At 39.9% G+C, this 27,629-nt stretch overlaps 1 protein-coding gene across 2 annotated transcripts in view; it reads left to right on the top strand.

The window, feature by feature from the left end:
- The window catches only part of RASGRF2 (Ras protein specific guanine nucleotide releasing factor 2), a 92,074-nt gene that overhangs the window by 52,973 nt on the left and 11,472 nt on the right, over positions 1-27,629 (top strand). For both annotated transcript variants that reach the window (XM_035099765.2, XM_035099768.2), the window contains exons 13-20: positions 966-1,048; positions 2,740-2,988; positions 3,832-4,220; positions 7,940-8,068; positions 9,810-9,899; positions 17,089-17,195; positions 26,609-26,721; positions 27,222-27,282. In XM_035099765.2, coding sequence (XP_034955656.2) covers positions 966-1,048; positions 2,740-2,988; positions 3,832-4,220; positions 7,940-8,068; positions 9,810-9,899; positions 17,089-17,195; positions 26,609-26,721; positions 27,222-27,282 — 1,221 coding nt within the window. The remainder of the gene's footprint in view (positions 1-965; positions 1,049-2,739; positions 2,989-3,831; positions 4,221-7,939; positions 8,069-9,809; positions 9,900-17,088; positions 17,196-26,608; positions 26,722-27,221; positions 27,283-27,629) is intronic.

Genomic DNA, 27,629 nt, shown 5'->3' with positions numbered 1-27,629 from the left:
GCTGCAACCTTTAATCTATTTAACTGGTACATTAATCAACTAAAGCTTTAATCACAGATTAGCATTTTCCTCTGATTAATTGGTGGGACCGAAACTAAAAAGCAAAGTTCCTTCAGGATATGCAGATATACTGGTTTCCCCCTCCTCCTCTTTGTACTGAAATTGATGAGAATTAAACTTACTGATGGCTCCCTCCCACCTCCATTTTTATCATATTAACAAATATTTGGAGTGAATTTGAGTCATGAATTTGCCCTAGAAATAAATTTTTAAAAGCTCAGTATTCATAAAAGAGCAGAAAACTTAATAAATCCCCCCCACATGGTATGCCCTGAAGCAAATACCGGTACTTCACCTTTCTATTAATAAAAAATAAAAATCACTACTGGTTGTTATCACATGTTACAGATACTTGGAAATACAGAATATGTTGAAGAGTATGGCATATGTAGCAGAATGTAGGTTTTAACAAAGCAACAGTAGAATTATTTACCTTACTGAACTCAGCAAATAGCAGGAGAATAATAAATGATTATAACATCTCCAAAGTGCAAGAAAAAGGAACTAGTAACAGTTGTAATCATGGGATTTGGAATGGTAAATGGAGTTCACTGTTATGCCCACTATAAACCTGACCTGACCCAATCAGTCTGCTCAGTCTTCATGCCTGGCTCATAATAAGCTTTATTCAGCACCAGACCTTCTTGGAGAGTCTCCAACACCAGAGTACCCCTTAACATCAAGATCATGACAGGGAGGGAATAGCATTATGGTGGTTGTTAACATGTTCATTCAAAAGACATCCATTGCCAGGAACTCTGGGAGCTCTAGTTTTCTGTTCCTTCTGGCTCAACAGATAGAGCTTTTCATTTACTGTGAGTATTGCAGTTGAGATTTACCAAGATTTTTTTTTATAAAAAAAATCACCCTGTATTTCCACCCCCCTTTGTTATTATCTTATACAGTGTGTTGACAACATACGGTGCAACGGTTTAATGACCATAGTATTTGAAGAAAACTCCAAAGTCACTGTGCCACATATGATCAAGTAAGTTTGCTGATTTTGACATGTAGCCATACTGTGGGACTTCTTGCATTATCCTTCAAATGCAAAATTGAAACCTTGCTGTTTTGTTTCACAGGGAAATGCTGCAATATTTGTGTGCCTACCTTGTTTGCTTTTCAAAATTTAGAAAACTATTAGTCTGAATAGGAATATACTAGTTTTTGTTCTTGAAATCATTGTTATAATTTTACATTTAATGTGTGTGCTACTTTATAAGTGTTTGTTTTAAGATTTTCTTTAGACTCTGGTGTTACCCTGGCAGACACAACCAACCTTAGACTCTGTGGGCAGTATCCAGTGAAGTACATCCATTAGCGCAAGGATTTCTGCTTGCACAGTGGAACTTCCCCTCCCTCCCCTCTCCTTGCATGCCCCTTGTGCCCTCCAGAGGGTTGAGGGAAACCCTAGAACAGATTTAGGATGAAGAGGAGGAAAGGGGGAACTTCTGTTGCATAACTAAAAGTCCTTGCACTAGGGTGATACAGTGGTAACTTGGTTCTCAAACTTAATCCATTCCAGAAGTCCATTCCAAAACCAAAGCGATCCAAAACCATGGCACGCTTTCCCATAGAAAGTATAGTAATACCTTGGTTTAAGAACAGCTTACTTTATGAACAACTTGGATTAAGAATGCTGCAAACCCGGAAGTGGTGTTTTGGTTTGTGAACTTTGCCCTGGAATAAGAACATGTTTTGCTTCCTGTTGAGTGTTTTCCATTTGTAAATTAAGGCCCCCGCTGCTATGGGAAAGCACACCTTGGCTTAAACCAATGCTTTAGTTTAAGAACGGACTTCCGGAACAGATTAAGTTTGTAAACCAAGGTACCACTGTAATGCAAAATCCGTTCCAGACTTATAAAAACAACCCCTAAAACAGCAATTTAACATGAATTTTTACTATCTAACGAGACCATTGATCCATAAAATGAAAGGAATAAACAATGTACTGCAGTCACACAATCAATCAATCAATCAATCAATCAGTAGCTGAGCTGAGTTCCACACAGTCACAAAAACAAAACAAAAAGAGCCGCAGAAACAAAAACACAAAATAAATAGCAGAAACAGACAGATCTCAGCGTAACATTCAAAACGGAAGTGTGGCAATCAAATTGGAAGCTTAACACTCAAAATTGAGCACATGTGGCTTCCGAAAAAAGTTACTTACTTCCGGGTTTGCAGTGTTTGGGTTCCTAGTTGTTTGAGTACCAAGGCGTTTGAGAACCAAGGTACTGCGCTACCCTATGCCGCATGCAGCAGAATCCCTTTCACTACAAGCGTCTCCACTGCCCCATGTAGAGCTGCAATGCTGCTGAAAGGCCATATATGGTATAGTGGAGGCTGGAAAGTGACAAGCACATTTATTCCTGATTATAAAACCCACTTTGAGTACAGTAATACAAATTAAAAATGAAATACAAAAGCCCCAAGGATTTTGGGATACATCCTACTGCATTCTGCCAGAATAATCATTGGGGCTTTCCCACACATCCCACATTTAACTCTCTTTTTTTGGGGGGGGGAGGTTTGCATAGGTATGAGTTGCATAAGAGTATAGAAAAGACTGTCTTTTATATTTTTAAAAATGACAGCATCTCTTAAAAAAACAAAAACCCTGAGTACGACTTGCAAAATGATGTTTAATTTTAGTCTTGAAATAATTATATTATGTAGATCTGATGCACGTCTTCACAAAGATGACATTGACATCTGCTTCAGCAAAACACTAAACTCCTGCAAAGTGCCCCAGATTCGTTATGCAAGCGTTGAACGCCTTTTGGAGAGATTAACAGACTTGCGATTTCTCAGTATTGATTTCCTTAATACATTCCTACATACTTATCGCATATTTACTACTGCAGCAGTTGTCTTGGAGAAACTGTCGGATATATACAAAAGGCCTTTCACCTCAATCCCTGTTAGGTGAGTTCCTTTCTACTCATTATGTTCTCGTGAGATCTCCTGTCATAATAAACCCTGCAAAATGCACTGGATAACAATTTTACATATGTTTGTTTTTATGCTTTACATACTGCTTACTCTTTCGGCCATGGGAGAAGGAATAAAATCCAGCTGGGCCTCAAACATCCATCCTGGACTTTGTAATGCCAATCAATTCATACCTCCTCGTATGGTAGATGTTCTATTTTGGAATTTGTCTCTTTTATTTTCCAATATGCACATAACCATATTTCAATATTATATACAGGTAGCTTGCATCTTACGCACATTTATTTATTTAATTTGTATATTGCTCTTCATCTTAAGATCTCGGGGCAGTTCACAGCATAAAAATAAAAACACAAAATACATAATAAAAACAAGAACAAAACAAACCCATAACCCACTCTCCCAACAATTCACACGTGCCATTTCAACTTTACGCGGTTGAATGCCAGCCAGTTGAAATCACACAAATTAAATGCTCCTTCCAAATCTCATTGCTCAAGCTCCAACTCTCCACAAAGTTTGATGCAAGGGCTCCTGGGTTTTCACTTGCAAAGGCTCATGGGATTGCTAGACACTGTTTTTGCACCATTTTTGCTGTTCTCTCACTCTTTTAGCGCCATTTTTGCACTTTTCGTGCCATTTCCAGGTTTGCGGCGATGTGCACGTGCTTTCAATATGCGTAAATGGGGAGTTGCCTGTACATGCCATCTCCAAAATGTTACCGCCACATAAAATACAAGTGACCTGTGTTCCTTTAAGAGTAGTTTTTAACATGCACTGTTCAAAGTCCATTCAGGCCTTTCCTTTCTCTCCTAGATCTTTGGAATTGTTTTTTGCTACTAATCAAAACAACAGAGGAGAACACCTGGCTGACGCAAAATCACCACACCTTTGCCGCAAATTCTCTTCCCCTCCACCTCTATCACTCTCTAGGACTTCCTCGCCTGTCAGAACCAGGAAACTGTCACTAAGTTCTCCACTAAATTCTAGGGTAGGGGCTTTAGATCTGTCTACGTCCTCTCTTGCCAGTAGCCCTACCTCAACATACAGCCCTGCCACTTCACCACCACCCACGCTATCTAAAGTACCATTGGACCTTAGCAAAGGCCCTTCATCTCCAGAACAAAGTCCTGGCTTTGCAGACGAAAACTCAGAGAATCCACGTATTGAGCTTTGCAACAAACTAAGGAGAAGCATCCGAAGAGGTATTATATATACAATATATTGTGTAATTAAAGGTTGTTATTTTGCAAAGAAATGTGGGTGTGCTGGTACAAGGGAGGTGGGCATGCTTATGTTTTGAAAATCATCCATTGCTCGAGTGCACAACTTGAAATCCTCTTACCTTTATGTGCACAAATGGGAAAGGAACAGTGGAGGAATAAAGTGGCCCCTCTTCTTCAAAAGATCAGTGCATAGCTGCCAAGTTATCCCTTTTTTTAAGGGATTTCCCCTTATGCTGAATAGGCTTCCTCGCGAGAAAAGGGAAAACTTGGCAGCTATGGATCAGTGTAAGAAATGTAGAAAGAGGATTTTCTAGAGCTGTAAGATGCAACCCCCCTTAATTTGTGTAGATCCCTTGAGCAATTATTTCAACAAATAATGGCTGGAATTTCTGGTCCTATTCTAGGGTAGCTATAGGACTCCTGCACCTTTAATATCTGCGTAGAAATAAGAATTCCAGCAGGTGTAGCTTACATGACAAGCTGCACCTGCAATTCCCTCTTCAGTGCAACTTTCAGAAAAAAATGTATTCGCAAATAAATCGGCACTAAACTTGTGCAATATTCCGCTATATTTCTGGAAGTCACTTTTATGTTGTGTGAAAATGCAGATATAATGCGGAAATCAACAGTTTGGGAAAAGTTGGGAAATGGAATAAAATGCCACATGAATGCAACCTTAGATGACTTTAAAAAGGGATTGGGCAAATACATGGAGCTTTAGTCTTACCCAGGCATCCCCAAACTGCGGCCCTCCAGATGTTTTGGCCTACAACTCCCATGATCCCTAGCTAACAGGACCAGTGGTCAGGGATGATGGCAATTGTAGTCCAAAACATCTGGAGGGCCGAAGTTTGGGGATGCCTGGTCTTACCCATGTCTATGAGTCGCGATGGCTGTCTACTGCCTCCAGGATACCAGTTTCTGGGAAAGAACAGTAGGAAAGGGCCATTGGCCTCACATCCCACTTGTGGGTTTCCCAGAGGCATCTGGGGAACAGGGTGCTGAACTAGATGGGCCTTGGGGACCTTCACACATCTCTGTGAGCTGTGATGAATGTCCTGGAATTGGACAAAGAGCAGAGAAACATATTTGATGTTTTTATGTAATTTGTTTATCTGTTCTACAAAGGTTTTCCTTGTTAAACATGCAAATTCTAACCAGGAAATTGGTGCTCATGAAAATTTCTATCAGCCTCAGTTTTCTTCTCTTTTTTTTTACTTATATGAGTTGTAGTCCTCCCCCCCCCCAAAAAAAGAGCATAGCCCCTTTTTATTTCTTTGGAGAAACCTGACAAGAATTACAGTAAAACTGAAGAAAGCATAATTCCCTTGAAAAAGATTTTTTTAAAAAAGCTCCCTGCTGAGACTCTTAATACAGTCTTCACCAAAGGATTTGTCACCATAGAAAGTAATATATTGTTTAACAAGAGATCTTTTAAAATGACATTAGTTATAATGTCAGTGGTAATTAGCCCATCATTAATTAAATAAGCTTAAGGAATGGTGTCAGAAATAATATTTCTAGCAAATAAGAAGTTAAGCAAGTTTAGTTCTCATTTGCAGATAAAAAATGCCTCGGTGGCAGATACTATGCCAAAAGTTAGTATCTATTATCATGCATAACAGTTACAGCTGGCTTCCTCTATTAGTCTCTGTTCATTTGTTTGGTACTGAAATGCAGACTACCCTATGTAATAAATTCTACTGTGTTAGCTAATAACTACCGTATGTATGGCCTGAGATAAAACATGTAGTTCAGTCCTCTGTTGACATAATTATTCAGTTTTACAGCAGAATCGCAGTTATATAATCTCAGCAGTGTAAACGGGCATTATGCAGAATGGAAAAGCATAATAATAATAATAATAATAATAATAATAATAATAATAATAAATTAAAATGACATAAGTTCTTCCTAATGCCTAAGCTAGTGACTTCTTGCCTGAATATGCATCAAGAATAAGGCAAATGGAAGGTTAACTGTGTAAATGAAAAGCACCAAAATAAACAGAATTATGCAAAACAAATAGAGACATGCAAGTACAATGAATTTCCATGATTTATTCTGCTGATTTTTATTTTCTTGGTTGACAGACAGAATATATGCAGCCTTAATATTTGTTAAGGTGTGTCTCCTGAGGCAGAAGCATCAGATACAGTGAGGATTTTGATAACACAAGTGAGAGAAGCTCTAAGGTGGAATTAAGAGTTTGATACAGTAGAGACGTACATTGGATAGATAGATATATATAGTTTGAAAACTCTATCCTTCATAATTAAATTCAACCCTCACCAACAAACTAGGAAAATGAATACATGTAAAAATAATTAAATATAATCTGCCTAGTTTTTAGGTGAAGAACTTTGATTTTTGTATGACACAAAAGAAGCTTTGGGTAAGAAAAGACCTTTGAAGCAGAAGTATCAAATCCTATGAGGATTTTGGTAACAAAAGTGAGAAAAACTCAGTAGTAGCATTAGGGTAATACACTGAGAGATTATGTTTTGCATGTAGTTTGACAAATTATGCTTCAGATTTAAACTCTCCAATAAAGGGAGCAAAGGCAACAGGAAAAATAACAGTTGAGAATACTTTTCAGTGCAGCATTTAAACAGGTCTGATACAGCAAACACATGTGAGGACAACATTGAACTGAGGGCAGTCTTGCAGCTAAGAACAACCCGAAATGATGTTGACAATTTTATTTTAAATAATGGCATATGGTACCTAATAGATGTCACCACTGCTTGAACTGTATGGAATTTTTACCACAACACAGAGAGTGGCCATTCATTCTCTTTCACCTCAGTTCTTTTTGAATCCATAAACTCTGCAGTGCTGTTTGTTTTAGATTCTGGTGAATCTAATAGTTGACTTGTTCGTTTCCTGTCTTTAATGTTGTTTCTGAGATTTAGTGTGTACCACTAGACATTGGTCTGAGTAGATGCAAAATCATGAAACGGCTATCTTCATTATTGATAGTACAGCCTATTTTGTTTTAAATTGGTGTCCTCTATTCCCTTATTTATAAGCTTTATACTTACTTGTGTCATTGGTTTCTGTCGGTGTCAACTACCCTGATATTTTATCATTACTATTATTTCCCAAATTTCCTAAAGGGTTGTCTCAGAACATGTTACATGAGCGGCGTAAACTAAAGTTCACTGACAGAACTATAAAATGATGTTGGCTGGTAGAATTAAGTGCTAGTATCCCAAACACCAGGAGCTCCCAATGTACACACAGAACTTCACATGAACATAGATTTTCAGTGATGAAAAAAGTGCATATAAAGCCATCCTTTTTCATGTGCAGAGCTTTCATCAACATTGAACAGAACAAGGAAGACCCCTTGACCAATGTCCTATGATCAATGTCTTAAGAACAATATTACTTTGTTCCGCATATATTTATATTAAAGGTGATTTTATAGTTGACCATTATACAGGGTCTCATTAATTTAAATACATTAGTGGGTTTTTGTTGTTTTCAAACCAAATGTTTCAATCATTTCTTTTAAAAAAATCATTTAAAATGCATCTGTTTTGTTCAGAATCTGCACACTGAAAAAAATAACCTTTTAGTTTTTAGAGTTTAAGAAGGTGTAACATAACTTCATACCAGATATGTGAAATGTTTTATGATTGAATTATAAAGATCACTTGCTATCTCTATATTAAAGTGCATACTTCTTAAAGCAGCGGTTCTGGAATCTGTATCAGTGGATCGCACTATCCCAGAAAGTGCCCCAACTGTGGAGACTCCTGAGCTCTCCCCGTGTAGATCCCCTTCGACTCCACGACATCTACGTTATCGACAGCCAGGGGGTAAGGTTAGAAAAAGCAAAACTTTAATACATTGCATGGTTATATCAGTTTAAGTGACTACAAAAGGACCTTGTAGTGACAATAAATTTCTAAACAATTTGTTTACTGTCTATTTCTGTTCTTTCTGCAAAATGTAAGAAAAGAAGATGTGAATAACACCATTCCAAATGATTAGCATTTGAGCAGCACGAGAACAAAAAGCGTATTTGCGTTAGGATGCGATGAAATGTTCTGCAATATTTTGAACTAGATGTACATTTGTTCGAGAAAAATATTGACTTGAGTCTTATAACTGACAGATTTTCATGAACCAAGCTGAGGGCACATATTGTGCACTGTGTATGGTGATGGGATGTATGATACTGATCACTGTTAGTGGGAAATAAGTCTATTTGTGTGGCACTGAAAATGTACAGATGGTATTCTAATTACTCATTGCAGGATGTGAATAAATTGCTTAACCAGGAGTGAAATTCTTTTGGTAGAGCTCCAGTAAATCGTTAGTCCCACTAACAGATGCTTAAAGGATGCAACATACTGACAACTTGGTCCTGAACCCAACACTTCCATTGCATGAGCCGGAAGTAACTTCTTTCTCCTCGACTCTTTTAATAATAATAATAATAATAATAATAATAATAATAATAATAATAATATATTTATACCCAGCCCATAGTGGAATTTCCATAGTGGAATTTTCACATCTCTCTTGGGAATCAGGCCATGCGGAAGTTAAGTATGATTAGAAATTGAGCGTGGAATCTGATTGGCTTCCCCTCATGGAAATGCTTTTTCATATTTTTTAAAAATAATTTTTCATTACCATGTCTCACATTTCATTGATTATAATCATACATTCAATCACTGACTCCCCTCCCCCCTTCCATGGTTCTATTTATTTATCCATTAAGACTGCATATTCTATTTTCCCCTTATGTTCATATTTCTCTCCCTCCCTATATATTTAATGCTTTATACTGCTGAATTTACATTAACCCTGCTGACATTTCAGCCTGATTAACATGATTCTTCAGATATTCTGCAAACATTTCCCACTCCTCCTTAAATACTCCATCTTCCTATTCTCTTATTCTGTTAGTTAAATTCCCCTCATGGAAATGTTTTTGATCCAACTGATGCCTCTGCCAACAGAAGGTGGGGAGAGGTGATTTTTGCCAGCCCCCTGTCCCAAATGCTGTCCCCTAAAAATGTCTTCTGGAGGGTTGGCTGCCCTTCTGGAACAGCATGGGAAGTGGTAATGGGAGTCTGCAGGGGGAGGTTGGAGTTGACCAAAATATATACAGTGGTACCACGGGTTACGAACATGATCTGTTCCAGGACGCAGTTCGTAACCTGAAATGGTCGTAACCTGAAGCGCCATTTTGCGCATGCGCAGAATGCGTGTGCAACGAAAATGCTTCCAGGTTTGCGGAGTTCAAGGTGTTCGTAACCCAAGGTGTTTGTAACCCGAGGTACGACTGTACAGTATTCCTTCCTCTTCCGTTAGCAGAGGCCTTTGCTGAATCAAAAACAATTTGGATACAACTGTTTAAAAAATTGACAAAACGTTCTGTTTGTTTTTCCAGCAAGATGGTTTGCTTGTATATATGCATGCTTAAACAATGTTTTTTCCTCTACCATAAAAGCATACATGGAGATAAGATATCCAAGCTTGTGGTTTTCATTTACAAAACAATGCTCGCTGTTGATGCTGTTTTATTTTTTGTTATTTACTTTGCAGTACAGGTGACTGACAACAGCCATTGTTCCGTTTCACCTGCTTCTGCTTTTGCTATTGCTACAGCTGCAGCTGGGCATGGGAGCCCACCAGGTGAGTCTTCTGGTACCAAAGGTTTTTTTGGGGGTGGGGGTTGAATTACTGAGCACTAGTAAGTAAAGGACCCAGGTGGCGCTGTGGGTTAAACCACAGTCTAGGGCTTGCTGATCAGAAGGTCGGCAGTTCGAATCCCTGCAACGGGGTGAGCTCCCGTTGCTCGGTCCCAGCTCCTGCCCACCTAGCAGTTCGAAAGCACATCAAAGTGCAAGTAGATAAATAGGAACCGCTCCGGCGGGAAGGTAAACGGCGTTTCCATGTGCTGCTCTGGTTCGCCAGAAGCAGCTTTGTCATGCTGGCCACATGACCCAGAAGCTGTCTGCGGACAAACGCCGGCTCCCACGGCCTATAGAATGAGATGAGCGCCGCAACCCCAGAGTAGGACACAACTGGACCTGATGGTCAGGGGCCCTTTACCTTTACCTTTAGTAAGTGAATGCAGTCAATATTTGCAATCGAATATTTGCAGGCTCCTCTGGGGGGCTTTGGTCCAAAAGGCAGCATAATACTATCCCAATTCAGAAGTAAATCCCATTGAATTCAATTGGGCTTGCTGCCACATAACGACGTACAGGATTTCAGGCTAAATGATTGACAAATATTTCTTTGAAATATTCATCACTGTGCTCATGGTGAATGAATGAATGAATGAATCTTTATTTGCGTCAGACATCGGCCATAGCAATAAAACAACAATATGATATACAAAGAATAGAAATAAAAAATCAGTTATATAAAATAACATTTTAGGGTTTTGAATCAGTAGTCAAATAGTGGATCTTATTCTAATTGCCCCAGCTAAAAACCTTGCAAGCTTTGCTGTCACCTGCTCATCTTGATCTGCCAAGAGAAAGGACACTGTGGCAGTGACTGGGCAACCCAGAGTGGACAATAAAAGAGGGGTGATAACCTCATTCCTCAAGTCTTTATAAAGAGTGCAAGCCAGAAGGGCATGCACCACCAATTTGGTATGGCCATCTCCACAGGGACATAAGCATTTTTCGTGTGGAATCTCTTTGAATCGTCCCTCAAATACAGCCAAGGGCAATACATTCAATATTGTGAGAGTAAAAGTGCACCTGTGTTTTAGAATTGCTAGGTTATGCAGATAGGGTGCCAGCGAGTCGAAATAGGTAGGTGGAAAATTGTCATACCATGGGCAAAATTTCCTTATTGTGGCCAAGTTGTTCTGACGCTCGATATCGTTTAGGTGCTGACAAATTAGACTGTTTGCTTTACTAAAACCCAAAGTGAGTAGCTGTTGTAGTGATAAACACAGGAGTGAAGTTTTCGATAGACAATTTTAGTCCAGGCGCTCTTGTTACAATCTTGCAGCACTAGGGATATTAGACTGGGGGGATTTAATTTTAGGCGGAGCCAATAGTTAAAGAGTCCTATGCCAAATCCGCAATTCTACCAAGGGAAGATTAGCCTCTATGCAATGATGCGTTTGGGACACAGGCTGGTACAGACATAATTTGCCTTAAGAACTTTGATTGGACAGCTTTTGTAGATCCAAGGTGAGTGCCTGTCTAAATCTGAGCCCCATATAATAACTGTGCTAGGGGTTTAGCTTGGAACACTTCCAGGACTGATGGTATATGTTTATCACCTTTTTTGCAGAAAAAGTGTGCCAGAATTTTGGGCCTTTGGGATGCTTTTTCCTTGCACATTTCTGGTGTGCTCCCCATGACCCCGTAGACTGGAAAATAAGGCCAAGATATTTGAAAACTTTGACCCATTCAATTCGCTGGTTGTCCATGTGCCATCTATGGGCCCTATAGTTTCTTGAGACAACCATGACTGTGGTCATGGTGTACATGGTGCCAGTCCTGTAGGCAGAAATTATGTGGTAAGCAGGCCAGGAATAAGTTGTAGAAGAGGGAGGTCATCCAATACACTTACATCAGTTAAATTATTTCTTAGAGAGCAATTCAGTAGAGACCAATTCCGTCTGCATGCTTTTCCTTGTATTGTCGCATTGAAAAGGACTAGAGACTTGCTTTTACAAATGAAAGCTGAAGGCTCAGAAAGGGTTCCCAGAAAATCACTGGCGGTTCAGCTGGCAGGGTGGTATGGGCAGGGCAGTGGGGCTCACCTCACTTTCCAGCACTGAGTATCTTTGCCAGTTACTGAGAGGGGGAGGGATGAGGAATGGGGAGCTCAGCACAGTGCAGGTGGGTTTCAGTCATCTGCCTTCAACCAAGTAACTGAATGATTTGCTCCAGCAGATTGCTGGTAGGTGGTTGATTGTGTATTTCTTTTGCTCTTGTGTTTAAATTTTTACTGTTGTTTTTATTTTTTCATTTTGTGTTATTGCACACTGCTAAGAAAATGTTCTACTGTTACAACACTGGGAAAAGCTACATTTGATGAAACTCTTCAATCTGTAGTTTTGAAAGGTGAAAGCATTCTCTCACGTCTGCCATCTAGCACACCTTATTGGTGCACAATATGTGCTGTTTTTGCTAGAATGAAGCATGGCAGTGTTTTTCACTGTATTCCCCATTGATTAAAATATTGGCCTTGGCATTTCCTCCCTAGTGTATTTCTACCTGGAATTTGCATATCTATCGTATTTCCTAAAGTTTGTCTTTAGACTGTCTGGGGTGTCAATAATAGGCAGAGAATTAACGTGCTTCAATCTATCCTTGAATTTTATACTCGGGAACATTATTCCTTTTTTCTTTCTTTTCAATTTTCACGAATTATGTGATCAGTTTGAATAGACTTCTATTTTTGTTCCAGAACCAAGAGCTGTTTTGAATCTAGAGAACTGTTGCTTAGCAATTTTATTAACTGGTTAGGCAAATGCTCTCCTTCAAACCGAGGGGAACTGCACCATGCAGCTTTTATTAATCAGCAAGCTTCTATTAAAATGGTAGTTATTGGAGGAAGAGAAAGAAGACCACACCTCTTAATAAATACATCTTCAACTGTAAAGGGAGGACTGAGGCCACTGGCACCTCTATGGCAGGTCATGGGGTCCTTCCTGAATTAAGCTGCATCCTGAGATTTAATTAATGCAGCCTGTCGTCAGAGAATCTAGCAAAAGAGAAGAAGACAGTGCATGGGCAGTGATGCTTTTGGCATGTGGTAGGAAGCTGCAAGAGAGACCTAGTCTTGAGCTCTAAATTGGAACAAACAGCAATCCACAGAAAACCTAATTGCCCCTTGCTCCAATTAAGCACTGAAGAGCAGTTTTCCCTGGGAGAAAGTAGTGCAACAAGAGGAAGTGTGGGTAAGCCCAAAGTCACTGGTGAGGATCCTGAAAACTTTGCATGTTAGTATATTCACTAAAGAATAGTATATTCATTAAAGAATATACAGTATATTCATTAAAGAATATACAGTATATTCATTAAAGAATATACAGTATATTCATTAAAGAATATACAGTATATTCATTAAAGAATATACAGTATATTCATTAAAGTATACAGTATATTCATTAAAGAACCTTTTAATGAGGGTGAAAGAGGAGAGCACAAAATATGGTCTGAAGCTCAACATAAAAAAACTAAGATCATGGCCACTGGTCCCATCACCACCTGGCAAATAGAAGGGGAAGAAATGGAGGCAGTGAGAGATTTTACTTTCTTGGGCTCCTTGATCACTGCAGATGGTGACAGCAGTCACGAAATTAAAAGACGCCTGCTTCTTGGGAGAAAAGCAATGACAAACCTAGACAGCATCTTAAAAAGCAGAGACATCACCTTGCCTACAAAGGTCCGTATAGTTAAAGCTATGGTTTTCCCAGTAGTGATGTATGGAAGTGAGAGCTGGACCATCAAGAAGGCTGATCGCCGAAGAATTGATGCTTTTGAATTATGGTGCTGGAGGAGATTCTTGAGAGTCCCATGGACTGCAAGAAGATCAACCTATCCATTCTGAAGGAAATCAGCCCTGAGTGCTCACTGGAAGGACAGATTGTGAAGCTGAGGCTCCAATACTTTGGCCACCTCATGAGAAGAGAAGACTCCCTGGAAAAGACCCTGATGTTGGGAAAGATTGAGGGCACTAGGAGAAGGGGACGACAGAGGACGAGATGGTTGGACATTGTCCTCGAAGCTACGAACATGAGTCTGACCAAACTGTGGGAGGCAGTGGAAGACAGGAGTGCCTGGCATGCTATGGTCCATGGGGTCACGAAGAGTCGGACACGACTAAACGACTAAACAACAACAACATATTCACTGTATATAGAGCCGGACAAGACTAAACAACTAAACAACAAATATTCACTGTATATTGAGCAGCAAAAATTACTAGGCTAAAATCTAGTGCACTGAAATATATAAGGGAACTATCTGTAAAGATATAAATGACCCACTGGTACTTATATATTGTTGGCAATCAGGGCCGGCTCTAGGTAGCCCCCCGGTGGCGCGGTGCGCCAGGGCGCCGGGCCGGTAGGCAGGGGGTGCCGGAGCGATCTCCGCCCCTCAGAGCCAGGGCGGCCGACCTGCTCGAGACTGCCCTGTTGGCAATTAATTGACCATATATATTGCATTTTGAAACTTGCTGATAGTCTTTTCTGCTGACATCATTGGCCTGATTTTTTGTTTTACTAAAAGCACAGTTCAAATTTCCTTTGACTTTCATAAGATTTGCATTTGGGGGGGGTTCACATTGCTGCCTTAGAGCACAATGAAGTTGGTTGTTTTTAAGGTACATTCTAGAGCTCTCTACACCCTAGCTGTTTGCATCAGTATGGTGTCATCAGTGTCAGATTTGTTTCTGTCTTTACTCCTATGCAATGGTGTTCACACATTACATAGATTTACATATTTGCTGGCGCTTTTTCCTCCTTTCCTTTACTTTCTGATTCTGCCTAAAGCTTGGGTACACTAAATTCATGTTTTCAGTGTTCTTTCCACTATGATTCCAAGATCTGTTTCCTATGATAGCCACTATGAATATAGACACCATCAATGTCAATGCATCGTTAAACTGTTTTTTTCATAAAATGCATCCTTTTGCACTTAATTGAGATTGTTGTTGCTAATTAGCACAGCCCTGATATTATCACATGTAATACTTGCTACTCTTCGTATTTATAACATTTTCATGCTTTTTTGTGCAAAAAGTACAATAACATCATTATTTATTCACTGTAAAAAAGGTTCTTAGATGGCTGTTAATCATAGGATTGCAAAATCTCTGCTGCCTAAATGTCAGGAGAGTCCACTTGGGAAACCCCACCATTCAACTTGTGCATTATGTAATATGATATATAACAAGAACAGGTGGTTGACTAGTGAAAAGATTTCTACAAAGCAGATAGTTGCAGGTGACCAACCACAGCTAGTCAAACTGTGCTGCAAAGGAAACCAAAAATTATGCACAGCATTTAGTCTATTTTGCAGAATCATTATTTTCCAATCCCAAATAATTAGTCAGACCCCGAACAAGCAGAAAATGCATTTAGTAAATGTTCCAAATAAAAACAAAGAATAATTGCAAATGACATAAAAATGAGCAAGGAGAAAGATAATTGAATCTGCAGAACAGACAATGATAAATACAAAAACAATGGGGCTATTAAGTATGATAAACCTTACTGCCGAATAATGAGGGTAACTAAGTATAAGTGGGGCTGACAATGTTTAGCTAAGGACAATTAACAAATATATTGAATTAATTAGTGAGAGGCAGCCTCATACTTCAGTGAGGGAGATAAATATGCAGAAGCTTCCCAGACCATTTGTTCTGTGCAGTCAAACACTGTGCATAGAAAGAAAACTAGAAAAAGGAAGGTTACGACAAAACAGGAAGCTATTCATGGTCAAATGATGCTGCGTGTCATGTAGAGGAGCCAATATTTGTTCAAATTTGTGCATATAATAAAGTGCATGTGCTGGGAAAACATAAATGCTGATGCAATAAAGACTTGACTCAAGTTATATTAGGTTTGCCAACAAAGGAAGTTAGAGAAGATCTGCCAAAGGCAAATATCTCTGTGGTATAGATATTTGTTGTCAAACAATGATGAGATGGTCAGCTTCTTATTTTTGGACATACCTTATATATTATGGGAATTGTTCAATTTCAGCCAAAAAATGTTAAATAATCGGATAGGTTCCACTACAAACTGCGGTGCATAGTCCTTTCCCTAATAGGCCAGTAAGTGCTGATATTACACATTTATGTTAAGGGTTAAGTCATAGTAGAATACTTAATCATATCAAAGGTCCACCAATCAGAAGATCTCTAGGAGATCTTCACTGGGGTTTGAAGACAATAGACCTTCACTGCATTTAGTGGCAAATCACCTCTGAACATGGGAGTTTTGATTAATATATGTGGATACACACTGATTCTTTGTGCATTTGTCTAATTTTGTTTTAAAGCCATCTAAGATCATGTCCATTGCCATACCTTGTGGCAATGAATTCCATGCATTAATTAAAATAGAACATGTATTGCTGCTCATATACCTTGTAAAGTATAAGTGGCACCCAACTCAGCGAAAAACAGTACATTCCATTTGCAGTCCCGTCCCCCCCGAAATTCATATTTTAGATTCGAAGAAGTGTCTGTGATACTCAGGACTACATAAGAAAGGACAGAACAGGTTCACGCATTAATTTTATGTATTTATAAATGTATGTATCTTCTCCATATGAGGACTTTTTGATACACACACACACACACACACACACACACACACACTGATACACATCTCATATAAAATAAATATGTAAGCAAAATCTTCAAAGTCCTTTAGGTTTTGAGAGCCAGTGTGCTGTAGTGGTTAAAAGCAGTAGACTCATAATCTGGGGAACGGGGTTCTTATCTCCGCTCCTCCACATGCAGCTGCTGGGTGACCTTGGGCTAGTCACACTTCTTTGAATTCTCTCAGCCCCACTCACCTCACAGAGTGTTTGTTGTGGGGGAGGAAGGGAAAGGAGAATGTTAGCTGCTTTGAGACTCCTTTGGGTAGTGATAAACCGGGATATCAAATCCAAACTCCTCCTCCTCCTCCTCCTCTTCCTCCTCCTCCTCCTCTTCCTCCTCCTCCTCCTTAAATGTGTTAGCGTTTAAGGGAATTTTTAAAAGATATGCTCTGAGCCAATGGGCTATGTGTTGGGCGGGGGGGGGGGAAGAGAAATGATTCCCATAGATTTTCCTTTTCATCTAGCAGCATTTATTTCATCTTGAACTTTCCTTTTAAATTGTGTAGGGTTTAATAACTCTGAACGAACATGCGATAAGGAATTCATAATACGTCGAGCAGCTACTAATCGTGTCCTGAATGTCCTTCGCCACTGGGTCTCAAAGCATTCTCAGGTACTTTTTGTTACATTTCCCCAGCAAAATCTCCATTGTATCAAAGAATTTGTGCACACAAACAACATATCATTGGTGCAGAATTACCAATTTGGGCTCTGTGTTAAGCATCACAATTGTCATATTACAAATTTAGGTTTGCAGTGCAGCCTCATTAGAATAGTTATATTGCTGTGGTATAATTACAAGGGAACAAGGTTAGCTTTTCTCATTACAGTTGTGTTTTACTCAACGAATGCATTGTTTGGAATAAGCTAATAAAGGTTTGTTTGTTCAGTTCTGAGACAGGCACAGTTGCCAAAAATCTACCGCTGGGGACTCAGCTACATTAGGTTTGTTTGTTTGTTTGTTTGTTTAAGTTATAAACATGTTGTAACACTGTGAAACCAGTTGGTGCTGTAGAGCTGAAATTGGAACTGAATGAAATTTTCCATTGTGAGCTTTACAACTGTTTTTTCCAGATCATTTTCAGAGTGGTTTTTAAATATATACTGTAGGTGTTTAGATGCAGCATGGATCAGCAAAATATGTATCCAGTATGATTAGCTATTGAAATATAATATTGAGTCATGGCTCTGTGTTGTTCTCCTATTACTTGGGCTTTCCCTCTTTCAAATAACAGCATAGTTACTCGTGGGTGATTTAAACATTACCTTACTGCATGTGGAAAGCAATGCTTCCATGTCGCATTACATAACAGAGAATAAAATTTTAATTGGGCTAACTGTAGAAATCATGGAACACCGCCATATCAGTGCCTCTTTCTGGCAGTGGCCAGAACGGGTATAAAATTGCTCTACTTCGTCAGGCTGCAGTGGATCCCATGCAATCCCATCATGCTCTGTGAAATGTCACATGAAAGGTTGTTTGTTTGTTTCTTGCTCGCTTGGCTATTGGGGTGCCTCCCCTGCCGATTTGGCTTTGGCCTGCTTGAACAAGCAATCAGGGTGCCGGCAGGGCAGGGTAGGTGATGACCTGGCTTCAACTTGGTCCGCCCCCATAGTATAAAAGGAGGGCCGCACCTGGGCAGATCATTGTGGGATTCACTACCCAGCCAGTCTGTTTGTGTCTTTTCCAAAGGTGAGTGGGCAGGTCAGTGTGGGGACCTTGTTGTGGTATAGTCTGTCACTGTATTTGGGGCCAGGGAAGATTTTTTTCCTGCAGACAAATTCACCGGTCTGCAGGTTTTTGCCTACCTCATATCAGAAGTCACAACTTTTGGCGGATAAAACATTGGGTTGGATCCTTAGCTGATTGAGTATCCCATTAGCTGATCGAGGATCCAGGAGGGATGCCTCTGTCCACACAGGGGCCGGTGAGCTATAGCACCCATCCAATGATGGCACAGCGGGGATCATATCATATCACCTGGTGCATGTCAGGGGCGACCCTACTTATCAAGCAGTCAGGCTACTTGATGCCCAATGCCTTGGCCAAAACCTCCTTACATCTGTAATTAATAAAGTTAGAATCATAGAGTTGGAAGAGACCGCAAGGGCTATCCAGTCCAACCCCCTGCCAAGCAGGAAACACCATCAAAGCATTCCTGACAGATGGCTGTCAAGCCTCTGCTTAAAGACCTCCAAAGAAGGAGAATCCACCACACTCCTTGGCAGCAAATTCCACTGTTGAACAGCTCTTACTGTCAGGAAGTTCTTCTTAATGTTTAGGTGGAATCTTCTTTCTTGTAGTTTGAATCCATTGCTCCGCGTCCGCTTCTCTGGAGCAACAGAAAACAACCTTTCTCCCTCCTCTATATGGCATCCTTTAATATATTTGAACATGGCTATCATATCACCCCTTAACCTTCTCTTCTCCAGGCTAAACATGCCCAGCTCCCTAAGCCGTTCCTCATAAGGCATCATTTCCAGGCCTTTGACCATTTTGGTTGCCCTCCTCTGGACACATTCCAGCTTGTCAGTATCCTTCTTGAACTGTGGTGCCCAGAATTGGACACATACTCCAGGTGAGGTCTGACCATAGCAGAATACAGTGGTACTATTACTTCCCTTGATCTAGATGCTGTTCTCCTATTGATGCTGCCCAGAATTGCATTGGCTTTTTTAGCTGCTACATCACACTGTTGACTCATGTCAAGTTTGTGGTCTACCAAGACTCCTAGATCCTTTTTACATGTACTGCTCTCAAGCCAGGTGTCTCCTATCCTGTATTTGTGCCTTTCATTTTTTTTTTTGCCCAAGTGTAGTACTTTACATTTCTCCTTGTTAAAATTCATCTTGTTTGCTTTGGCCCAGTTGTCTAATCTGTTAAGGTCATTTTGACGTGTGATCCTGTCCTCTGGGGTATTAGCCACCCCTCCCAATTTGGTGTCATCTGCAAACTTGCTCAGGATCCCCTCAAGCCCATCATCCAAGTCATTGATAAAGATGTTGAATAAGACTGGGCCCAAGACAGAACCCTGTGGCACCCCACTAGTCACTACTCTCCAGGATGAGGAGGAGCCATTGATGAGCACCCTTTGGATTCGGTCAGTCAGCCAGTTACAAATCCATTGAATGCGGGCATTGTCTAGCCCGCATTTTACTAGCTTCTTTACAAGAATATCATGGGGCACCTTGTCAAAGGCCTTGCTGTAATCAAGTTGTGGCTGATTTCAACCCAATAGAAATGCTCTTTGTTTTATTTCTATGGTTGGCCTCTCCCTGCGCTGCAGGCATCATGTGCCTGGGCATGCAATTCCACTGGTTTTGGAAAGACATGAAACTTACTCTGGATGATGTCCAAGTGACTTTTCTTATGTGTCCAGTTATAATCACCAGGTATATTTTGTCAATGTTTATATAACCGTTGTTATTTCAAATGTTTAATTATTCATAGATTTTTCCTTCCATTCTCTAAAAAGCTGGTGTGTGTGTGTGTGTGTGTGTGTGTGTGTGTGTGTGTGTGTTACAGTTATCTCAACCTACAGTAGATTTCCATGGTGATACATCGGTTGTCTCATACTGTTCAAAGTGGCCCCTGGTGTGGGCTAATAAATATGGGTGTTTAGCACCCAGAGAGCACAGTGCTCCTACAATTTTCCTGGCAGAGTTTCTCAAAGGTGTTTTGCATTTCTTGCCTCTTCAAGGCACAGTATTATATAACAAGCTGTAATGTACACACTTTTTCTATATGTACAAGGCAGAGTTGTCAGATATGCCTCAAAGCAGTATTTCTTCTTATCTTCCTCCTCTCTTTCACATTTAAGTTAAAGGACCCTATTACAAGCCAGCCTGAAAACAGTTATATGGCAAATGAAATGCTTAAGAGGTCTAAAGCAATATGGAGTGTTAATTGGCCCTATGTACATCATATACGTAAGCATATTGTGACAGGCTTGCTGTGTGAGTTCATGGCTCTATTAAGACAGCACTTTATTCTGTTTTGCAGACCTTATCTTACCTGAGAATGTTTGCATTTTATGTGACCTTTCACACACATAAAAGCCACTTCTAGAAATCTAGTGGAAGTTTAGTGCTAATTTCCATGTTAGTTGTGTCCAGGAAAAGAATCTGCTTGCAACATGGAAAATCGTGGGGTTTTGCATTGTAATTTTCCTGCCATTTTCATAATCGTGCCAATTCCACTCACCATGATGAAATTTGGGTTAGCCTCCCAGCGTACAGTTCTTTCCTGCCATTTTAAAAGTTAGCATGATATGGCAGTAGGTGGCTCAAAAAGCCACAATTCCATAATGCAACAGGTACTGCAATATAAAAGGACTGTGCAAAATCAGGACAGAGCCGCTAGCTTTATATCCAGGAAAATGTAATGCAGTAAACTCTTGTCTGTAATGCAGACTGTTCGAAACCTTTTTTATAGTCCTCATTCTTGTTTTCTAGGTAAATTGGATTTCACTCATGGCCAAAGTACACATGATGCTAAGTCATGTGGAGTTTGTCCTGGCCTTCCCTTCCTCCACCCCCCCCCCCAAGTCACTACGAAGGTTGCCAAGTAAAGCAGAAGACTACCCCATAAGGCAAGGTTGGGAGTTTCTTAACCCTTCCCCATCATGCTGCTTTATTCTTAAAATCCTATGCCTTTTCTTTCTTTTTACCTGACATGTAAAATGATACACGTACCGGAGAAGGCTGGTCTCAAGCTCCCTGGCTTTTCCTTTATTCTTTGCTTGTTTTATTTATCTATCCCCCCCCCTTTATCTTCGAGCCCTAAATGGCCTCGGTCTTGTATACCTGAAGAAGCGTCTCCACTCTCATAATTCAGCCCAGACACTGAGGTCCAGCACTGAGGGCCTTCTGGCGGATCCCTCGCTGCGAGAAGTGAGGTTACAGGGAACCAGGCAGAGGGCGTTCTCGGTACTGGTGCCTGCCCTGTGGAACGCCCTCCCATCAGATGTCAAGGAAATAAGCAACTATCCTTGTAGTGCAAGAGGGATTCTGGAAAAAGTTTAACTTTCGGCCCCTGTTCTGTTCAGCTTGGGGAGAGAAGCCAAGGTTGGTATTTTGGGAAGGTGCCTGGCTTTTGTGTCTGGCGCTCCTTTAAGATAAGCTTTTCTCCTCTTCCCTTAATTGCCTTGGGAAGGTAGGGAGTGACCTAAACTCCTTGGATGGTTGTTAATCAGCCGTTGCCCAGCTGCAGTGAATAGTTGACAAGTGATTTATAGTTTTGGTCTTTAATCATTGGGTCTTTACTGATTAAAGTATCCCTTCAATTGGTTTAAAATCGCACTACCTCGTGGGGTTAAGAGGGATATTTTCTCAGCGTCTAGAGGTGCAAGGGGCCTCCTTTGGCCACCTTTGTCAATGTAAATGCCTGTCATTGAGAAAATTGCTGGAATTCTGCCAGAGTGTTCGTCATGCCCTTGTTGGAATGCAGGGACCTGATGGAGAGACTTTGTGCTTTAATCTTAATATTGAACTTTTATGTGTAAGTACATTAGATAGTAATGCCAATTTAGGTTTTGTTTTATTTGTATGCTTATATGAAACGTGCACCGTTTATAAGTATTTTAGTTACAATAAATACTGAAAAGTAATTATTGGTTGGTCTTACTTGCCTTAGAATGAGTGAAGCTGAATCCGCCAGACCACTCAACCGCTACTAGATATTTTGTTGTTAATTGGGTTATAAATTGTGAGCTAAACCGTGCAACCCAGATAAGGGGCAGAAGGAGTCTCCCTAAACCTTCTAAGTAATAGCACGACTGGGAGTGGTGGCAGCCTACTGTAACTGTATTCCTAAGCTCTAAGCCAGCCCCTGGCTTTATTTAAGTTCCTGCTGGGGTAGAAGGGGCGGCTAAGGAGCTCTACAATCCTACTTTTAAAAGACATCTGAAGGCAGCCCTGTTTAGGGTAGTTTTTAATGTTTAATGCTGTATTGTGTTTTTAATATTCGATTGGAAGCCGCCCAGAGTGGCTGGGGAAACCCAGCCAGATGGGCGGGGTATAAATAATAAATTATTATTATTATCATTATTTGCAACAACCCAGTGAAGTAGATTAAGCTAAGAGATGTTAACAGGCCCAAAAGCTGCCAGTGGCTTTGTGAGGTGAGTGGAGATGTGAATCTTGATGGACTTGGTGCTAGTCCAGCAACTCAATCCACTCTACTCCACTGGCTCTCCCAGTGAGTAGTGAAAACTACAAAACAAGGAGGAATTAGGCAAGGCGTAGTTTGGGCTGGGGGAGAATATTTGATCCTGCAGAATATGGCTTTGTAAGCAGGTGTCCTGCTGCAAGCAGGCTTCAGGATTGAGGTGATTCAGAAGGGACTGCAAGCAGCATTCATGCAAGAGCTGCTGCTTTGGGATGTTACAGGATGTTGATGTTGTTCATTAAAATAATAGTAACGGATGGTAGACTTTGCATCTAAAAATGATCTAATATAGTGCAGACTTAGACATGGTTGCTCAGAATCAAGCACCATTGAATTTAATGGGACTTACTCCCAGGTGAGCATAGAATTTCATTTGTTGTTGTTGTTTAGTCGTTTAGTCGTGTCCGACTCTTCGTGACCCCATGGACCAGAGCACGCCAGGCACTCCTGTCTTGCACTGCCTCCCGCAGTTTGGTCAAACGCATGTTCGTAGCTTCGAGAACACTGTGCAACCATCTTGTCCTCTGTCGTCCCCTTCTCCTAGTGCCCTCAATCTTTCCCAACATCAGGGTCTTTTCCAAGGATTCTTCTCTTCTCATGAGGTGGCCAAAGTATTGGAGCCTTAGCTTCACGATCTGTCCTTCCAGGGAGTACTCAGGGCTGATTTCCTTAAGAATGGATAGGTTTGATCTTCTTGCAGTCCATGGGACTCTCAAGAGTCTCCTCCAGCACCATAATTCAAAAGCATCAATTCTTCGGCGATTAGCCTTCTTTATGGTCCAGCTCTCACTTCCATACATCACTACTGGGAAAACCATAGCTTTAACTATACGGACCTTTGTCGGCAAGGTGATGTCTCTGCTTTTTAAGATGCTGTCTAGGTTTGTCATTGCTTTTCTCCCAAGAAGCAGGCGTCTTTTAATTTCGTGACTGCTGTCACCATCTGCAGTGATCAAGGAGCCCAAGAAAGTAAAATCTCTCACTGCCTCCATTTCTTCCCCTTCTATTTGCCAGGAGGTGATGGGACCAGTGGCCATGGTCTTGGTTTTTTTGATGTTGAGCTTCAGACCATATTTTGCGCTCTCCTCTTTCACCCTCATTAAAAGGTTCTTTAATTCCTCCTCGCTTTCTGCCATCAAGGTTGTGTCATCTGCATATCTGAGGTTGTTGATATTTCTTCCAGCAATCTTAATTCCGGCTTGGGATTCATCTAGTCCAGCCTTTCGCATGATGAATTCTGCATATAAGTTAAATAAGCAGGGAGACAATATACAACCTTGTCGTACTCCTTTCCCAATTTTGAACCAATCAGTTGTTCCATATCCAGTTCTAACTGTAGCTTCTTGTCCCACATAGAGATTTCTCAGGAGACAGATGAGGTGATCAGGCACTCCCATTTCTTTAAGAACTTGCCAAAGTTTGCTGTGGTCGACACAGTCAAAGGCTTTTGCATAGTCAATGAAGCAGAAGTAGACGTTTTTCTGGAACTCTCTAGCTTTCTCCATAATCCAGCGCATGTTTGCTATTTGGTCTCTGGTTCCTCTGCCCTTTCGAAATCCAGCTTGCACTTCTGGGAGTTCTCGGTCCACATACTGCCTAAGCCTGCCTTGTAGAATTTTAAGCATAACCTTGCTAGCGTGTGAAATGAGCGCAATTGTGCGGTAGTTGCAGCATTCTTTGGCACTGCCCTTCTTTGGAATTGGGATGTAGACTGATCTTCTCCAATCCTCTGGCCATTGCTGAGTTTTCCAAACTTGCTGGCATATTGGGTGTAGCACCTTAACAGCATCATCTTTTAAAATTTTAAATAGTTCAGCTGGAATATCATCACTTCCACTGGCCTTGTTATTAGCAGTGCTTTCTAAGGCCCATTTGACTTCACTCTCCAAGAATTTCATACTAAGGTACTAATGAAAAGTCCACGGTTTGAAACTTGCCTAGGCAAGCCTCAGTTTTTCTGTCTGCAAAATGGGGGATAATGCAACGGTCTTCAAGATTGTTGAAAGGAACAGATAATGCCCATGAAATGCTATACAAACATTAAGCATTACATACTTTTCCTATGCTGTTTTATAATTAATCTATTCAAATATGCATGTATCTCTCATGGCTGTTTTACCATTAATAATGGAAAACGAGTAAGGAGTATGCCTTTGGTTTCAAATGTCAGTTGTTGTTTTTTTTAAAAAAAAACCCTTAAAAGATTGTGTACGTTATAAAAGGGGGTCAGAGACTTGAAAAGAGAATAGAAAAGAAATTATTGTCAATAAATGTGCAGAAGAAGGCTGCTATAGAGAAATTGCACACAAACAATAACCTGCTGCAAAGGAAGTGAAAAGCTTTTTAGCTGCATAGCAACAACTTAACATTCACTCGCTCTGCATGCCAGATACTTCTCTGGTTTGGTTACAGATTAAGCAGATTCTGCCTGGAAATAAAACACCTGTCTTGCTATGTGAGGAACATCATGTTTGACAAAGCATCACTGGGCAAATATATTATTTATTATTATTATTTATTTATGAGCAATGTTTCTGAAAAGACAAATAGGTGAGGAGTGAACTTAACAGATTTCTTGAGTGTTCTATAGTGTTTCAATGATGATGATGATGATGAAGGAGAAGGAGTGTTGGAATACTTCTCATCATTCTCTCAGTAACAGAAAAGCAGTGGCCATAGATAGACAAAGTTTCAGCTATTTTGTATACAGCAAGATTTTTACCAACAGGCTTTGCTCATAGGATAACGTTTGTTTGGTAAGTCCTTGCAGAAGTCACTAGACATTGAAGCTAAAATATTGAGAAATATGTATAGGGCAATAGCATAGTATATCTTTCCTAATCACACATTCAAAATAAAATGTACAAGAATTGCAAGAACTTTGCTAGCGACTATTGTTTGGGTTTCTATGGAAACATGCTGAATTGCTACCCACATGGTAGCTAACAATCACTATAAAAGGAACTGTTACAAATATACTGGATTGATGAAGCTTTTAGTTTAAATCCTTTATCCAAACATCTGTACTAAGCTGAAATGCAAATGCCTGGAGTTTATCAATGACTCCAAACATGAAGATATTTCAGTACATGCATTTTCTTGAATCCATCCCCCACCCTCCCAGTGTCTGATCTTTGGAAATATTCCTCACTGTTCTGGAGTGGGATGCACAAGTATTAAGTAAGAGAAAAAGTCAGATTTATTCTCAGAATTGATGTATGTTTTCCATCTAGGTTTGAGAAGGAGATACTATATGTTGCTTTTAAGCATAAGACATTGCTTGGGGACTGCATAGTACTAAATACTGCAGCTTCAGTTTGCCTAGCCTAATATCACCTTTTTTGAAAATAATCTCTAATTAAAATTTCATTTCTGAGCTGAGAAAAGTGCTGATTTTTACCTTGGAAGTCCTACAATTAATTATTTTTCTATCGAGATTTGTGTACCACCCTTCATGAAAAATATTAACTGGTCAGTTTATAAAAACAAGGTGCTATAGAAACATAATATGGGGTATCTTTTAATGTTTGTTTAATGTTACTTTAATTAACTTCATAAAAATGACAAACCATCAGCTTCTAGATATATTGTATATGTTACTTTAAATGAACTTGATCTTGGATGAGAATAGGTAAGTATATTTGAGTGTTCAAAGTAATGTTGGTTAGGGTATTGCTATTTTGTAATTCAGAACTCATCAAGCAGATACATTTTAATAACTTCTTGGTTTTGTTCGTTTCAGAATCTTTAGTAGTGTTCAAATGCTTATTCTAAACAACAGAACTGCGAAAAACAAATGCTGAACAAAACCCCATATGTAGTATGATTACTTCATTCAGAAAAAAACTCTTTTACAGGATTTTGAGCTAAACAATGAACTGAAGATGAATGTTCTAAATCTGCTAGAAGAAGTTTTGAGAGATCCTGACCTTTTGCCACAAGAAAGAAAAGCTACAGCAAACATCTTGAGGTAATGCTGTTGAATTAGTTTAATCACAAAGTATTGTTAGGAGTTTGTGGGTGCCAGACTCCTCTAAATTCCTGCGTCCAGTAGATGTTAGAATTTAACCAAGGCTTGGGGGTTAAACTGGACGCCAGACTTCTAATCACTGGACCCAGTTTCCCGTGTTCAGGAGACTGGGGTGGCATTCAACAATATTGTAAGAAATGAAGAAATTGTGCTCTACATTATCCACACAGTGCTTATTTTCAAGGGATTACAAACAGAATCACAATGCACTCACTGTGGCAATAAAAATGTGCTCATTTCTTTCAAGAGATAAAAATTAAATCTGTTTTTCCCCTAATAGTTGGGAGATTTTCCCAAATTACAGGCTTATAACCACTGATTATCTGTGATAAAAGTTTTCCAGTTTGTTTCAAAAGTACAAAATGTCCTTGTTACTGAAATGTTGTCACTAGCCACAGAGATACACATTTTTATATGAAATATTCTGCCACCTATTTTAGAGCACTCTCTCAGGAGGATCAAGATGACACCCATTTAAAAATTGAGGATATAATGCAGATGGTGAGTTAATCTAGATAAGCTTATGTCAGATTTATTCATATTTATGTAAATTGGGGTAAATGAAATCACTAGAAATGGTGTTTGGCTGCTTGCTTGTTGCAGTTTTTATAGCAAATTAATTACCATCCCTTTTATATTTGTACTTGACCACTCCCTGTTCAAATTGTTCAGCAACATTTGTTTGAAACAGGTGAAAGAGTAGCTGTTAGCTGTCCACAGGCTTAGTTGGAAGTTATGCAAAACACAGGCCTTCCATTTTAATATATACAATGGAGGTCTTTTAGAATGGGACACATCTGTGAATGGGCCTCTTAGCTCATTATGCAAATTATTGGAAATTGCAGTGT

Source organism: Zootoca vivipara, chromosome 11 (genome assembly GCF_963506605.1).
Source record: "Zootoca vivipara chromosome 11, rZooViv1.1, whole genome shotgun sequence".
Lineage (NCBI taxonomy): Eukaryota > Metazoa > Chordata > Lepidosauria > Squamata > Lacertidae > Zootoca > Zootoca vivipara.
The sequence above is the reverse complement of the archived record's forward strand: the minus strand, read 5'-3'. Positions and strand labels throughout refer to the sequence as shown.